Below are 16,634 nucleotides of genomic sequence, written 5' to 3'. Positions count from 1 at the left end.
GCTCAGGGAGAGAGAGAGAGAGAGAGAGAGAGAGAGAGAGCGCGAGCGCGCGACCACTACAGCAAGGCGGTGAGTGCCCCCAGGGGAGAGGCACAGGTGTGCTCAGGGGAGAGAAAGAGGGCTTGTGTGCAGGGTCCTCTGTCCTAAGGGTTTTATTGCCTCTAAATGAGGGGATCTTAGAGGGCTATACCAGATTTTTCAGATGTGTCCTTTCAGGGTCGTGGTCTCCACTTAGGGTTCGTGCCAAGGCAGGAGGTGATTAGCCATTGCACCTGGTCCTGAGGTCAGCCACGGCACTATCCCCCTGGCCTTGCTCCTTTTCTGGGCCTGGAGCTGAAATGCACCTGAGTCCTGGATGTTGTCTCTAGTTTCACCAAACCTTCGTCTCTGTGGTCAACAGATCTGAGGCTTTGCTCCTAAGATTATTTGATGTGGGTCACAATCTTATTGTACTGAGGGCTCACTGCTTAAGGGAGTGGTCATGCAAGGGCTTTATGGGAGTCCTGTGAGACTGTTCTCTGACCACCTTGTTCCTCCTCTAAGGAGGTATACTACATGGCTGGTAACATACCATGGGAGGAAAGGTCAAGGAAGGTTCCAGAATTTCATGACCTGTGACATGAAAGTTCAGGGGGTTTAAATCCCACCACCAGCAATATGGCAAGGGAGGAAAGGTCACTGTGGAGGTGAGGTTCCACCCTACTATACTTGTGCTTTCAGTTTTGCCTGTTTGTAGGCATCCCCTCTGGTGTCCTTCCATATCTGGTTTATTCCATTTCTGGTTTATCGTTCCTACTCTGTTCATGTCTGTCTAACTGCCTACTACAGACCCAGGTACTTTGACTCAATTATCTATTGTTCACCATTATTTTATATAGCTGGTAGATACTTTAAGCTGCTACCATGCCTCCTGCTTTTTCCCTATTTCAAGTTCAATTGGCCCTTCATTCACAGGGAAAGCATAGAAGGGAAAAACATGGAAGCTCCTCAGTTTCTCCTGTTTATTGCAGATTCTCATCCCATAGTGTCTGCCTCTGTATGTGTATGAGCTGTCTGAGGTCAATAGGTACTATTATTACGCCTTATGTTTCTAATCACAGTAATTGCTTCAGTCTCTGAGGCATGCAACATTTGAAGTTATTTTCAAACATATTGATTTTCTATATTTGCAAATGCTAGTTTAAATAGAAATAGGAATAGAAACTTTAATAAAGTAAATGTTTAGTTGGCATGTTATCTAACTTCTGAGATTAGGTAATGAGATGTGCAAAGATTTTGCTCAGATCTTAGTTTTCTTGCTTGTTTTCCCCATTTACAGTGGGGTTATTCATAATGATAAGCCTAAGGAGGCATCAAGATCTTTGTTCCTCATAATATACTTATAAAAGGAGGAAAATGGAGGCTTCTTTTTTAGAAGTATTTTTTAACATGAGTTTAAACAACAATAACAATAACCAAAAAAGTTAGTGTTGTCATGAGAAATTTAAAGCGAGAGTTAAATTTACTATAACATACCATAATTCACATCAAACAGTTATTATGGTTAATCAATATTTGGATTTTGAAAGAAATACATATGCCATAAGAATTCCAGTATAGGTGAGTCACAGAGCAGATTGTTGATTTCATTTGCTGTGGTAGTTAAAACTTTTTATTCAAATTCTAATTTTGTACTAAATGAGTTCAAAATATATATCATATATCTGTAAAAGCTCCCTTATTTTAGAATGTCACCTATCTAGAGCATTCCATACTTTAAAGATGAAATGTTAATTTATTTTAATTAAACCATAACCAGTTAAAATAAAAAAGACATCCGGCTTCTATTTTATTTCATTCCAGCTCAGCCACATGTCTTGTGAATTCTTACAATGTGTGAGGCATTGAACATTTCTAAGACTATAAGAAATGGTTCCTATGCTTCCAAGAATTTTCATGTGTCTAGTTGATCAAATTGATCAAATTTACCAAAACTTTGTTTTAAGAAATTATCTTCTTCAAATTATTAAATGATTGTATTTTTTCATTCCCATTAATATACTCAAATACATTCATTTCAAGGGTACTTACAGTGCTAAATACATTCACTACTGTGTCTGACTCTACCCTAATTTAGGAATACTTTTAAGAAATAGCTGTAAAACTTTAAGCATTATGAATATAATATTTCTGAATCCATCTTAAACATTTACTATTTACTATATCTGTTATTAGTTATAGCTTCTAAAATAGGTTAATTGTACTTCAAGACTGTAGCATTCTATTGCTTTTATTTTTTTCTTTCTTAAATGTAGATTGATTTTATTTATTTTTAAATGTCAAAGTTAACTATAAAATATTTAAAAAAATTGAAACCATTATAAAGTCTCCGCAATTAAACCAACATGACACCAGCACAGAAATAATCAAGTAGATGAATGAAATATAATGAACTTTCTAGAGACTAACATATATATCTGATTGATATATGTATGATTAAGTTGATATTTCAAATCCATGGGGAAAATAAGGCTTATTACATAAATAAGGTTCATGAACCACTATTACTTGAAATAAAACAAATATAGAGCCCTATTTCACACATTATACAAGAAATAATCAGGTGAGTTAAAAATCAATATGTAGAATCTAAGGAATTTTAGAAGAAAATAGAACTAATATCTTTCCTGACGTGAAGTAAAATATTCAACCCCAGGAACTATAAAGTAAATATTGACAATATGACTATATTAAACACTTAACTATATATTAATATACATATAAAAATTTGAAGGACAAGCAATAGACTAGAAAAGTATTGACAACACATCTAAAACATGGTTAATAGGTTTTGTGTATTTTTCGGGGGGGGGGGCGGGAAATGTTCTACAAACCTTTAATCAGTAAATGGGTAAAGAATACCAAAAAGTCATTTAAAGCTTTAAAGAAAAAATAGAAATTGGCTATAAATATACTAAAACTGTGTTAGTTTCAACAAATTTTAAAAGAACACTTAAAATAACATCATTGTTACAGTCAGATTAATGAGTATTAAAAGTATTGGTAATATCAAGTATTGGTGACTGTGAAAGGAACTGGGTATTCATAGAAACATTTTCTTCATCTTAAAGCAGTCCCTTTAGCATATTTTACAGTGCTGGTTTGGTGGAGGTGTATTTTTTTAGCCTTCTTTTGTCTGGGAAGCTCCTTATTTCTCCTTCCATTTTAATTGAGAGCCTTGCGGGGTAGAGCAGTCTTGGTTGCAAGCCTTTGCTTTTCATGACTTGGAATATTTCTTGCCATCCCCTTCTGGCTTGTAGTGTTTCTGTTGAGAAGTCAGCTGCTAGCCATACCAGAGCTCCCTTATATGTGACTACCTCTTTCTCCCTTGCTTCCTTTAGGATTCTCAGTCTGTCTTTAATAATTGCCATTTTAATGATGATGTATCTTGGAACGGGCCTCATTGGGTTCCTCTTGAATGGGACCCTCCGTGCTTCCTGGACTTCTGTGAATTCTTCTCTCCTCCAATTGGGGACATTTTCCATCATGACTTTTTCAAACAGGTTCTCTATCCCTTCTTCATCCTATTGTCTTTCTTGTACCCCTATTATATGGAAATTAGTACATTTCATGTTTCCCTGCATTTCCCTAAATGCCTCTTTATTCTCTTTTGAGTCTTTTTTGATTTTCTTGTTCTTTCTGGGAGCTTTTTTCTACCTTGTCCTCCAGCATGCTGATTCGATCCTCGGCTTCATCTAGCCTGCTTTTGTTTCCTTCTCTGTGTTCTTCAATTCAGAAATTGTATTCTTCATTTCCTCTTGTCTCTTCTTGATAGTTTCTATGTCCTTTTTCATGCTGATATAGTTTGCAGCAAGTTCCTTGTAGTTTCCCTGTAGTTTTTTGTAATTCTCTGTGAGCTCAGTGAGCTCATTGAGCTTCCTTAGAACCATTGTTTGGAACTCAGTATCTGATAGTTTACTTGCCTCCATTTTATTTAGTTCTCTTTGTGGGGATTCCTCTTTTCCTTTTGAGTGGGGCATATTTCTTTGTTTTCCCATTATTTTTGAGACTCTTCCCTTTTGCTTCTGTTTCTTAAATTGACCTGTCTTGATTTCCTGACTTTGTGGTGTGAACTTCTATAGTAGGAGACTGCTGTTTTTACTTTCTGGATCTGCCTCTGATGTCAGATTTTGACCCTATGTGACCTTAGTCAGTCTGTTAGAGACTTCCAGGAATCTGTTCTCTGTGGCTGTCTCTTTCAGCTATTAATCTATTCACTCTGTATTCAGTAGGGTGCCTTAGACAGCTCAGGGTGGGGTGGATTCCCTCCTGGGTGTGGGGTTATTGGGTCCTTTCACACTGCTGCCACATGGGGGAGGAGTTTGCACTGGGATCCTGTTGGCTACTCTCTCTGTTCTCTCTGCAAAGTCTCCGTCTCTAGTGTCTCCTCAAGTGTCGCCAGCTCTCTCTGCGTCCCTTTTAGTCAGGGATCTGCTGTCTTGTGGCTGCCACTCTGCACTCAGCAGGCAGCTTAGAGAGCACAGGGCAGAATAGAATCCCACCTGGGGGAGGGGCTATGGGGTCCTTTGATGCTAGCGCCACTGAGGGGGAGAGGTGTCTTCCTGAGCAAAATGGCTGCTGCCACATGGGTGATGAGTCAGCACCGAGATCCCCCTGACTACTCTCTCAGTTGTCTTCCCAAAGACTCCTTCCCCAGTCTCTCCTCCAGTTTCTCTAGCCCACTCTGCCCTCGCCTTTGCTGGAGACCAGGGTAAGTGGCTGCATATAAAAATTTTGCTGTGGCCCTTTAGAAGGCTCTTTGCATCTCCAGCTGCCTGTCTCTGGCAGAGAGCAACCCTGCTGCTTTTTGCAGCTGGATGTTTTCTGCCTGCTTTTTGGGCTCTGGTGCTGTGGTCCAGAGATTCCCGCTTTTGGTTTAGACCCCACTCTTCTCAGGGGTATCCAACTGGTCAATTCAATATCCTTCTGGTGCTGCAGACCATGGGCCCCCGGCCCGCCTTCTCAGGTCTGTACTGCACTCCTTCCCAGTTAGATTGCACTAAAGCTGATTCTTCTGTCTCCGAGGTTACAAGGCTCATCTCTTGCTCTTGTTCAGTTGTTTGTTCCAGGTGATTTCTCCACAATTTAGTTGTAATTCCAGGTTGGCCCTGGGAGGAGGTCAGTGGGGCTTCTACTCACTCCTCCACCATCTTGATTCTCTTGCTTTTATTTTTTTTCAAAGCTGCTTTGTTTCATAGTTTAATGGAGGATAAGTCACCAGTCACATGTGATATTTTGCATATGCTACTAGATTTAAATGTTTAGTGTTTGTCTTGACAACAAAGTGGAGATCTATATACTAGCTTTATATTTATTTTTGAAATGGAAAAAGTGTGTTTTTAACCTTATCATGAGGTGCTTCAGTTTGTATCATAGTATACCAGCAATAATACATTGCTGGGGTCACCTTATTTGATGTATGAAAATATTCGGTACTACAGTATTGGCAAAGTTCTGTTTCCCACTGTGTTCTTACTCATTTGAATCCAAAGCTGTGTTTCTACTATTACTAGATCTAGCCTTTACAGCACAATGGGAGAGTCTAATAAAATTGTGTAAAAATTTGTATTGAAACTAAGAAAAACACATATAACCTCATTTACCTTTTCAGCAGTTAATGGAAATGAACAAAAATGTGCTAATTAGTGATATGCAGGATAAAAAACACCCAAATCTTATTTTCTTTGCCTAGCCTAACTTGTTCTATTATAGGTTTTATATGGACATATTTTGAAATGACATGCCATTAGTGAAAAACAAAAAATTAAAATTCTTAAACAACCAAGTAGCAGGCTCAAAGCATAGTCTTTGGTTTTCAGGTACATCTCAGATGCATCTGAATTGACATTTGAGTTATCGAGTGAATATTGTATAGCCACTGACTTTAAATTTAGACTTTCTTCTTAACTGTAAAATTATTAATCTAACTTGTGCTATGTTCTACACTTTATATTTCTTAATTTTCTCATTTTTTATGTTACAATTAGTTCATCTTTCTGTTCTTTAGAATATCTTTCAGAGGTAATTAGAACTTTATATCTTCACCTTTGATTTTCTTTGAAATGTTACAGTATGATGATTTTTCTTCATTTAATCAGAGAAACTGTGCTATTAAATTCATGATTCAACTTATTTTGTCCAAGTAAAACTGAGCCCTGAGGTTCTGGCTTTGGCATTAAAAACCCAAATGTTCGTGACCCTTATTGTAATACCCTTCTAGTTATGGTTGGGTTTATCAAGTACCTTATGAAAGCAGGGGTTATGTATAGCCATCTGGTTTCTCATTAAATGTGTTACATATTGAAAACAATATCTTTTGTCTATATTTATTAAATATACATTTTTTCTGTTGAATATTATATCTGCATATGCAGCAGTAAATAAGTATAGGATGGCACCTATGCACATGAAGACAGAGGAGACAGATATAAAACCAACATTCATTTTAATTATCCTAAGTGCTTAAAGGAGACATCCAGGATATTGGAGGAACTTAGTTTGAGAGGACAGGGAAGCCTTCCCTGAGGAACTGATATTTAAGCTGAATCTTTACTGATAAATAAGGATTAGATAAGCAAAGAAAATAGGGAAAACATTTTTCAGTGTGGACAAGTTAGAATCTAATATTTTAAAAATATAGAAAAGAATCTGAGGTGGAGGATAATGGAAGGTAAGAATTCAAGTTGGTTGAACATTTTAAACTGTAGGACATCATGAAAATGGTGTCCCCCAATGGTAGCATCTTGATTAAAACTGAAATACTGACACCGAGAAATCCCATCTGTTTTAGTCAGAATTCCCTAGTTTTACTTGCACTTGTGTGTGTGTGTTTAGTTCTAGGCAATTTAATCACATGTCGATTCACGTATCCAACCACAAAAGTCAAGATACTAAATAGTTCCATGGCCACAAGGATCCCTCATGATGCCATTTCCTAACCATATCAAATCCCTCCCACAGCTCTCTGCCCTTGGCAACCACTAATCTATCATCCATTTCTATAAATTTTGACTTTTTGAGAACGTCATATGTAGGAAATCACACAGTAGTAATCTTTTCACAGGGGCTTTTTTCCACTCAGCATAATGCCCTGGAGAGTCATACAAGTTATTACACCATATCACTAGCTTGTCCCTGTTTATTGCTGAATACTATTCCATGGTATGGCTATACTATAGTTATTTAACCATTCACCTGTTGAGAACATTATTGTTCCCACTTTGTGTCTATTATGAATAAAACTGCTATGAACATACGTCCACAGGTTTCTGTGTGACAGTAAGTATCTAATTCTCGGGAAGAAGTCATAATTTTTAAAAGTAATTGAAGCATATTTTTAATATAGCCGGTTTCCTTTTTAACCCTATGTATGCATGTTTTACATTTTAAAACATGATTCTGAGAAGGTGCCTACAGGCTCACCAGACTGCCAAAGGAGCCCATGAAACAAAGCAAGTTAAGGTCCCTTACAGTAGTCTGGTTCCTTTATTTTGTAATCTCACATTTACTCTGTCTACTGCCTACAAAGGGAGAAAAAGCATGCTACCATTTTAGAGAGAGAAAGCTCATCTATGTGAATCATGACATAAAAATATGGGCAGAATTTGATCAATGATAATGTCCAATAATTTGGCATAACCAATTTCTTCACTATACCACTTAAAGATAAAGACAATAGTGAACACTTTATCAGGATTTGTTATTTTGGGCAAAGACAATGATATTTAAATATAACATTTTCCCTCCCTACGTTACCATTTTTTAGATCCAGTTCTAAGAACAAGTTTAGACATTGTAACAAAGCTAATTTAATACTACTTCTACAGATTATAAATGTTTCCTACAGCTTAGATAGAAAGTATTTTAAATAGGTAATGGAGCTGTAAATTGTAAATGAAATAAAGAAAAACATCTTCTGGCAAACAAAAAATTACCCCATTATTGTCAAACCTAAGCACAGAGAGGCACAGGGAACTAAAAAATGCCTACATTGTAGTATCTTCACACGGTGGAAAGCAATTTAGGTTCAGCCAAACTTATTCTTTATAATAATGTTAATTTAAATTTTATTGGTTTTGCATTTTTCTTTAATAGGCATATTTATGTTAAAAGTTATATAAGGACTACTGGCATAGTTTGTATCTTAGTTTGTGTTAGCGCATATATTTTAAACACTATAATTAAATTATTTTAAGCCAACACTCAGGCCTTTGAGAAGGTATGTCCTTTAAAAGGGGGTCTATATTTGCTCAGATTTCAAAAACTGACATAGATAAAAGGAAAGCACAAGAAGGACTTTGGCTGTGGAATTACAAATATATCCACATTGTAAAAGATGGCTTGGGCATGGCTGTGTGTAGAAAAGCAGCTGGGGTAGAGAGTGGAGGCACTAGATTTGTTTAGTCTTTTTAACTCATCACAGAAGGATATGATGATGTGCTAACCACTAACAATGCAGCTAGAAGGACAAGACTGGATGAGATAGTTTTCTGGAACACAGACTTATTTCATCTAGTAAGTGAATGAAGATGCTGGGCCAGGTAAGGTGGAGCAACTAAGATGTTTCCCAGGTTTAGGCAGCCCCTCAGAGCTAAATGATGATGTTCTCTGCATGTTTACAATAAAAAAAAACAAAGGGTCTCAAAACTTGGGCAGTGTAATTGGTACTGCCCAAGTCTGTCTGACTCTGAGACCTGTGTGCTTAATCACTGAGCAAGACTTCCTTCCATATTTGTACTGATAAAGTTGGGTTTCTTTATGCTCCAGAGAGCATATTTGAAGTGAGAAGACAAGGTCAAGTAAGAAAATCTGGGCAGTGATTACATTCAGAGCCAGACAGCAGGAAGTACAAAACAGGATATTTTATAGATAGATAAGAATGAGTGAGATGGGTAAGATTTTAATTTGTATATAAGCAACTCAATTCTCAATTATGCCTTTATGTGATCTGACCTCTAAAAAATCATTGCAACATTAAAAGTAGGAATACTTTTATAATAGAATCACATAGTCCATAAAAATGTTCAATTTAATTAAAGAAACTGACATCTTTGCGAACAAGTAGTATTTTAGTAGGATAGCCTCCTAGTTAGTATTTAAAAGAAGAATGATTTGTTTAGATTCATATATGTAAACTCTAAGAATACCTGGAAGTTGATCTTTTTTGGTTTCATTTCAGTCAACTGATTTTTACCTAACAAAGTCAAATAGTTGTTCATATTTTCTACATAGTGATGGGTTTATAGGTTATGCAAGGTTTTGTGATAAATAATTCATGTATGCAGCATGAGAAACAATTCTACTTCTTATATAGTATACAACAAATATCACAAAACTCTGCTTGCTCAAAGCCCTAACCTCACTTGAAAAAACAACCTGAAAAAAAATACTAAGCACATAGTACTTGAGCATGTAATCTTCATAGGCTTTTCATTTAAGTTCAAACAATGTTATGGCTCAAAGGGGATATATATATCATGTTACAGTAAGAGGTTATGCCAATAGAAGCAGCAGTATAAAAATAATTCAATATGATGGCATTACTTCCAGAGATCACCCACTGTTCTGCTGGTAACATTCTTATCTCTAAAGACTTACGTTTTGATTTTGAACCTAAGAAACCACACATTCCTGTGTCATCAATTAATCTAAAAATAACAGTATTAATGGATTAATTTGATAATGCAATACACATAGCTATAGAGAAATTATGCACTTAGTGACTTAGAATACAGTTGAAAAAACTAAAAGGTCCTGTTCATTTGGTGAGACAGAAATTATTTCACAATGCTTATAACAAGATGTAGGCTTGGCACAATCTTTCTGTGATAAGAAAAACTAAGAGCCTCCAAAAGTATGCATTCTCTTTGACCTGGTAATGCAACTTCTAGAAATCGTCACAAGAAATGATTTGAAATGTAGACCAAGATTTATGTACTAAGATGTTTATGACATAATTTTAGTAGGGAAATTTGTAAACACTGTCAGAGACCAAATATAGAGAAATGAAGAGGTAAATTATACTACCTACTTAAAATGGAATATTATACAGCCATTAATTTTTTTCTGATATGGAAATATATTGTTGAGTTAATGATATGTGAAATGAGATACAAAACTATGTACAGTATGATTTCAATTATGTCAAAATATTTCCACCATCTAAATGGCAATCCATGGCAAAGGTAATGGTAATTATCCTTAATAGAATTTCAGGTATCTATATTTCCTCTTGAAAGCCTGCTATGTTTCCAGATTCCCTACACTGAAGACTATTACTTTTGTAATTAAAATACATTAAATATCATTTTAAAAAGAAAACTAGAGAGTGATGGCAGTTCCGTCCATTGGGTTGAGGGCTACCCACTGCCTGATCCTCTCACAACCACCTGCCCAAGTGGATAAGATGGTGCCCTGGGGTCCCAGAACCCTCAAGGAATGCCACTGCATACCCCTGAGTCCCGCCACACTGCTCTGTACCTTCCTCTCCCAGTTTGTGCCTACCTCCAGCCTCGCAGTGCCACACAACATATGGCCACCAGTCATTGGCAGATGAAACAATGATTTCTTCGCATTTTTCTTACAACAGCATGCATATTTACAATGATCTCAAAATAGAAAGTTTTATTTGAAAATTGAGACACAATAATATGCTTCTTTACAATATTTGTTTAATAACAAGACAAAGTGGCAGCTTGTATAACAGGTTAACTTTAAAGAAATGTTAAGCCTATGTGATATTTTGAGAGACTGCCACAAATATGGTATTTGTGGTGTGATTGGAAATATCTGTGACTTCTATGAGTCATAGTGACCAACTATGCACTATGATCTATTGCCGACATTCATAATTGGAAGAGATGTTGAATTCAAGTTAGCAGTTACTGAAAATAAAGATGTTATTTTTTCCCTTCCAAAGTTGCATACTTCCTGAATTTGGACCCAGGGTTAAGAACCGCTGGGTTATTTCCTGTCTGTTTAAATTTCATTATCTGATGCATCTTAATGGCCTCTGTCAAATAAGAGATAAAGATGATGCTTAAACTTTCTTTTATCAAGTACTGTGGGTGGTGATAAGGGCTAAAATATGCTAGTTGTAACAGGTTATAGTTTTAAAGACTTAGTATCATTCACCCATATGTACATTGGTTACCATAATTGTTTAATACTAGTTATAAAAGGCAAGTGTGGGTAGACTTTAAGTTATGGAAATATTTTAAGTTTATATTGTGTTTCATATAAAAGCGAAACATAGACTGATTGCTTATTATACAGATTGACTAATTTTGAATAGCATTAAATATTTTAATTATCTTTCTCTAGCAAATCATTTAACGGTGGTTTAGCTTTTCGTTGTTGATGTGTCTGAGAGTATGTAGATCAAATGAGATTGTTTGAGAAGAAACATTGTACAAGAAGTGAAGTTCAGTGTTTTGGGATCAACATTCTACTTATTAAAATGTCATCCTTTTATTAATGTTAAAAATGAAAATTTGTGTAATTGAGTAATCCCTTGATGTTATTATGAAATATTTTCCTCCATACTTTATAAATTATTTTTTCATACTTTAAGAATAAATATATATTTCATAACAAAAAATACCAATAGGGCGACAGAATTTAAATGTTTAAATGTTTAGAGTTTCCTTGTGTTCTTGATATTTCTAATAGTACATGTGCTGAAAGAATAACTTAAATATTCTTTCTGTGATGGTTTTATAGTCTGTAATTTGGGGGTGAAATACTTAATCTGGTGTTTAATATATAGAAGCTTCAATACGTAAAACAATAAATGATTTATCATAGAAAATCTTATATTTTTAAAAAAGCACTTTAGCTAATCACATTTAGATTAATTTAGTCAAATCGTTTGGGACAAATGGTATGTATAATCTGAAGAATTATGATACATATACATTGCTGTGAAAGTTTTTTCTGTCCTAGAATTTAGGGTATGTTCTCTTATTTTGCATATTACTTTAAGCCTCTGAAAAGGCCTTAATTAGAAACATTGTGTCCTGCAATGGGAAATGACACTATCTGAAGTTATCTCATGATAGTAATTTTCTCTGTAAATTTTTATCTTAGAGACTCTGAATTGATAATGTGTAGTTATTTTTACGCTACATTTTTCATGCAGTTTAAAGAATTTTCACGGCAAATTGCTTGTACGGTAATTTGAAATGTTGTAATATATTTATTTTAAAATACATTTTGTATTTTCTGGATAAATATGTTATTTAACTCCAGTGTCTCCCTTTATAAGACATTTGTCTTATATAACTGGAGAGAAGCCATCTAAAGTTTAGCATTCAGAGTTGTATAGCTCACCAAATGTATCACTAATAGAATAAATAGGTAGATTGATATGAATCAGGCACTTGCTTTATGTTTCCTTTTCCTACTGGAACTCAAGAAACTGATGATGAGGAAAAGAGCCTTTTAATTTCCTGTGCTTTTAGAGGTTTAGAAGCCTCTCAAAGGACAACCCTGTGACCTTTGTAGATATAATTCCAAATTTGTTAATCTCTGACATTGCTTTATTAGAAAACTGCAGTGATGGATAAGAAAGTTGCTTTATTAAAGTAGCCAAATTAACCTGACTACATTAAGGTTTATAAATCATGGTCAGTAATTGTAAAATATTACTGTTTTCATGACAATAATATTGTCCATACTCTTTGAAATGACACCACTGATAGCAATTGCTTTTTGTGCATGCATTATAGTTGAAAAGACCTGTGCAATGATCAATTCTTCCTAGTATCTTTAGCACGATACCTTATAGCTTAGAACTAGAGATCTTTTCTTAAGTTATAAGTAAATATGTATTTACATTAAAAAGTGATAGATAATATTCAGAGTAATTCATCCTAAATCATAAGTGGTATCTCCACTGCAAACTTAAAATGTTTCTTTTAGACTATTGATTATCTGGTTTTGATACTAACATTTCATATCAGAGTAGGAGGATGTGATTATTATACTGACCCAAAGTACTTCTTTGGTTCTTTGTGTAGTATCTTAGAATAATACAAGCACAGTCACACTGACAAGTGTCTCCATTGTAATGATTTTCAAATTAAGAAATGGCTTCAAATTAGGAAAGCTTTTTTGTTCACCTAGCTTTAGAGTTGCATGATGTATGCTAATTGCTAACTTTGTCTACATTATTTTTTTAAAGATCAAATGGGCACAGTGGTAATTTTCATTAATCTCATACAGAGCAGCTAATTAAATTTCCCATTATTATCATCCATTATCTAGTTGTTTCCTTTGTTCAGTATCAGAACAGGGTGCTAATAATAAGCCATTTTTGTATCAGCGCTATTAAAGATAGTGAGAAGTAGTTTAATCTATTGCACTGTTTTGTTTTTAGATGATTTCTTTCATATTATGTTATATGATATTGATTATGCTGAAGATTCTTTGACATTTTGTAATAGAGATTTCAGAATTAAATACTTCTTGCTTTAATTTTTTAATTCAATACAGGGAAAAAGTGACATGCCATATAAAAAGAAGTAATCCAAGGACCAGGATATTAGTGTTTTAGTTTTGCAACCTTACTGATTAAGTGAACTTCGGTAATCACTGCTATTCTCTACTTTTGTAATTAGGGTATTGTCACTGGACATTTGATGTCCAGTTCAGCCTTTATATGTTATCACATTTTCATAATTATCAAATGTGAACTTAGTCCTTTTAAGCTTGATAAAAGGCATTCGTTCTATAAGGCTCTTTATTTTTTGTCTTGCTTCATTAGGTAATTTGCTTCTACTCCTTATAACCAGAGATTATCCTAAATTACATGATTTAAACTTGTTTCTAAGATTTAGGGGAGTGGTTAATATCAATGTGATGGGCTGGCCCAATTGTTCCATAAATAGTGTCTCAGCCATGACTACTTGGAAGCAGGGAACTAACATTGTCCAGTCAGCTTACTCTGTCTGTGAGACAACACATGCAAAATGCCTGTTTTAGGCTCTTCATATGCATTGTCTTACTTAATATTCATAACAAACAAGAAGAGGCTATGTGTTTATTGCCCCTATATCATGGAGGAGCCAACAGGTTTATAGAGGTTAGTCCAATAGCTGAAAGATTACCTGGAAAGTAAGTAAGGGGGCCATGACTCAAACCTGGTGGCAGTTTGAGCGGTCTCCAGCATGCCATCATACGTTGTCTCAATTTACCTGTTCAATGCTAGCACCTTTGAATATATTGTAATGGGACATCTCCAAACTCTAATGTTCTGAAGCAAAACTCAACTGAATTTAGAAACTTCTGAATGTTGAAACTCAACGGTCATTTGTCCATTTGTTTATTCTCCATCCCTTCATGCAGTCATTCAAGAAATATGCGTTGAGTACTTTCTGTATGTCAAGCACAGTGTTAAGGTCTGGAGATACAATGTTGAAAAAGGTAGGCAAGATTCCTGCCTCATTGAGCTTATGTTTTAATGAAGAAGACACAGTAAACAAAAAAAGTATTACAGGAGATAAACTTATATAAAGCTAATGCTGTAAATGAGGTTTACAGCGGCATTGTGGTGGTGATTGGTGTGTGGAGGGGAGAAGGCTGTTGGGCTGAAACTGAAATGACGAGATCCAGCAGTGGAGAGGTCAGCGGTCAGAGTCTTCCAGACAGAGAGGACAGCAAATACATAATTCATTCACAGGAATAAGGTTTACATACAAGCCTCTGGGGAATAAGTAGAGCCTTGTTATCCATTAATTAAGAAAAAAGTTTGAATTTCATATGAAAGTGGTAATTGGCAATAAACTCGCAGTTTTATGCTATAGGTGTTTACTTGTGGAATTTCTTGTGGATCTGTATGTAGCATTAAATATACATAAATACGTTACAGAAATGTGGAAATGATTTCATGGTGATGGTTTTACTTACTGTGTTGTGTATGTGGCGATTTATGCAGTAGACTTCTTGAGCTTAGGTGTATCCTAATAAAGCAAGAAAAATCAGGTCAGTGGCCAGTACACAAAATATGGGCACTGAAAGTATGAAATTGTACTGTTTGTTCTGTTATTGTTATGGAGAGATTCAATAACAGCACACTTTTGTTAAGGCTTGCTAAATTCATTCACTGTGTTAGGTACTCGGCGTACGTGGACTTCCCAGTCCAGAAGAGAGGCAGACACAAAAAATGGCCTCTGCCCCAACGTCTTACGTACTATAGGAGTGATACTGCCGCAGTGCTGTAAGGGGATAGTTTCCATATATAAGGCTTTGTCAAACTTTGAATGTTTATTATTTAATGGAATTAAAAAAAATCAGACATTAGGAATGATGGGTAACTTCTATATTGTGAAGGTATTCTCATTAAAAAGCCGATAGTATGATGCCCTAAGGAATCCATTTCTCATTATTAATACATTGTGTTTTTTGTATATTCTATATATTCTAATGATACAACTTTTACCAAATGGAAGAAAATGCATTCCTTATTTCAGATTAGATACTTAGCAGAAACAGAATATGATTTGTAAGAACTTAGAAAATGGGAATCAAGCAAGAGTTTTCATTCAGAAGGATATGTTTGTAATACATTACATGGCATTTATGATTATGTGTGCCTGGAAGGTAAAACTATACATGATTGGCACAAGGAATGTGCTGATGATGTTTTTCTCCCAGCCTTTTCCCCAAACTACTTGCATAGTTGTGGCAAAGTAATGAAGCTAAAGAGCTGTGATGCGATAATGAGTTCTAGAAATAACCCCACCTATATTGGAAATTAAGTTAAAAACTAGTCACTATCAGATAAATGCCTTTAATGTTTTTTTTTTTAAGATTCATCTTCAACATGAGAGTAACAGAGTTCTAAATAGGAATTTATGAATCTTTTAGACTAATTTGATTAACTAACATGCTGACAGTAGACTATATTGTTTTACATTTTAATAACCAATTTTGCTTGTTTGTTGAGATAGAGCAGTACTCTGATATTAAAAAAATGTGAGTAATGTATAATGTTTTATATTAAATTTCATTCACTGTCTTTTGTGGAATAAAATATAAATATCTTAGCTAGAAAAATTAATAAGATGATTGCTAAATGTTCATCCTGTGGGTTAAAGAGTAGCTAATGCTAATCCTAATGTCTGAATTGCAAATACAAGCATTCCTGTCGGTGATACTTTATGCAACTCAAGTCCATATTCTATTCAGGTCATGAGCACCAGCAGTGTAATTTTCTTTAAATGAGACTAAGGAGAGTGTTGAGATATACCCACCGTGATTTTACCACATCAGTTCTATGACCGTGAATTTTTAAGTGCCTAGCACTCTGCACACATTTTTATATAGTAAAATCTTAATATATTCTATGCATTATTTTATTTTAAAAGTTTTATAATACAAACTATTATTTGTCTTAACTGCTATCTTTTTTCGTATATATAGGGAGGACTGAAAAACAGCAAACATGAATGCACCCTGTCTTCACAAGAATATGTTCATGAGTTACGATCTGGTATTTCAGATGAGAAACTGCTTAATTGCCTAGAATCTCTGAGGGTTTCTTTAACCAGCAATCCTGTCAGGTAGGTGGTTCTTGCTTGTTTTGATATGATTGA

The 16,634-nt window shown here is 35.0% G+C and overlaps 1 protein-coding gene across 2 annotated transcripts in view; it reads left to right on the top strand.

Moving 5' to 3' along the window:
- The window catches only part of DIAPH2 (diaphanous related formin 2), a 908,710-nt gene that overhangs the window by 168,533 nt on the left and 723,543 nt on the right, over positions 1 to 16,634 (top strand). For both annotated transcript variants that reach the window (XM_054587910.1, XM_054587909.1), the window contains one exon: positions 16,462 to 16,601. In XM_054587910.1, coding sequence (XP_054443885.1) covers positions 16,462 to 16,601 — 140 coding nt within the window. The remainder of the gene's footprint in view (positions 1 to 16,461; positions 16,602 to 16,634) is intronic.

The sequence above is a fragment of the Pteronotus mesoamericanus genome, unplaced genomic scaffold, assembly GCF_021234165.1.
Source record: "Pteronotus mesoamericanus isolate MK-2021 breed Mesoamerican mustached bat unplaced genomic scaffold, CSHL_Meso_final scaffold_12, whole genome shotgun sequence".
Lineage (NCBI taxonomy): Eukaryota > Metazoa > Chordata > Mammalia > Chiroptera > Mormoopidae > Pteronotus > Pteronotus mesoamericanus.
This window is presented reverse-complemented; position numbering and strand designations above follow the sequence as displayed.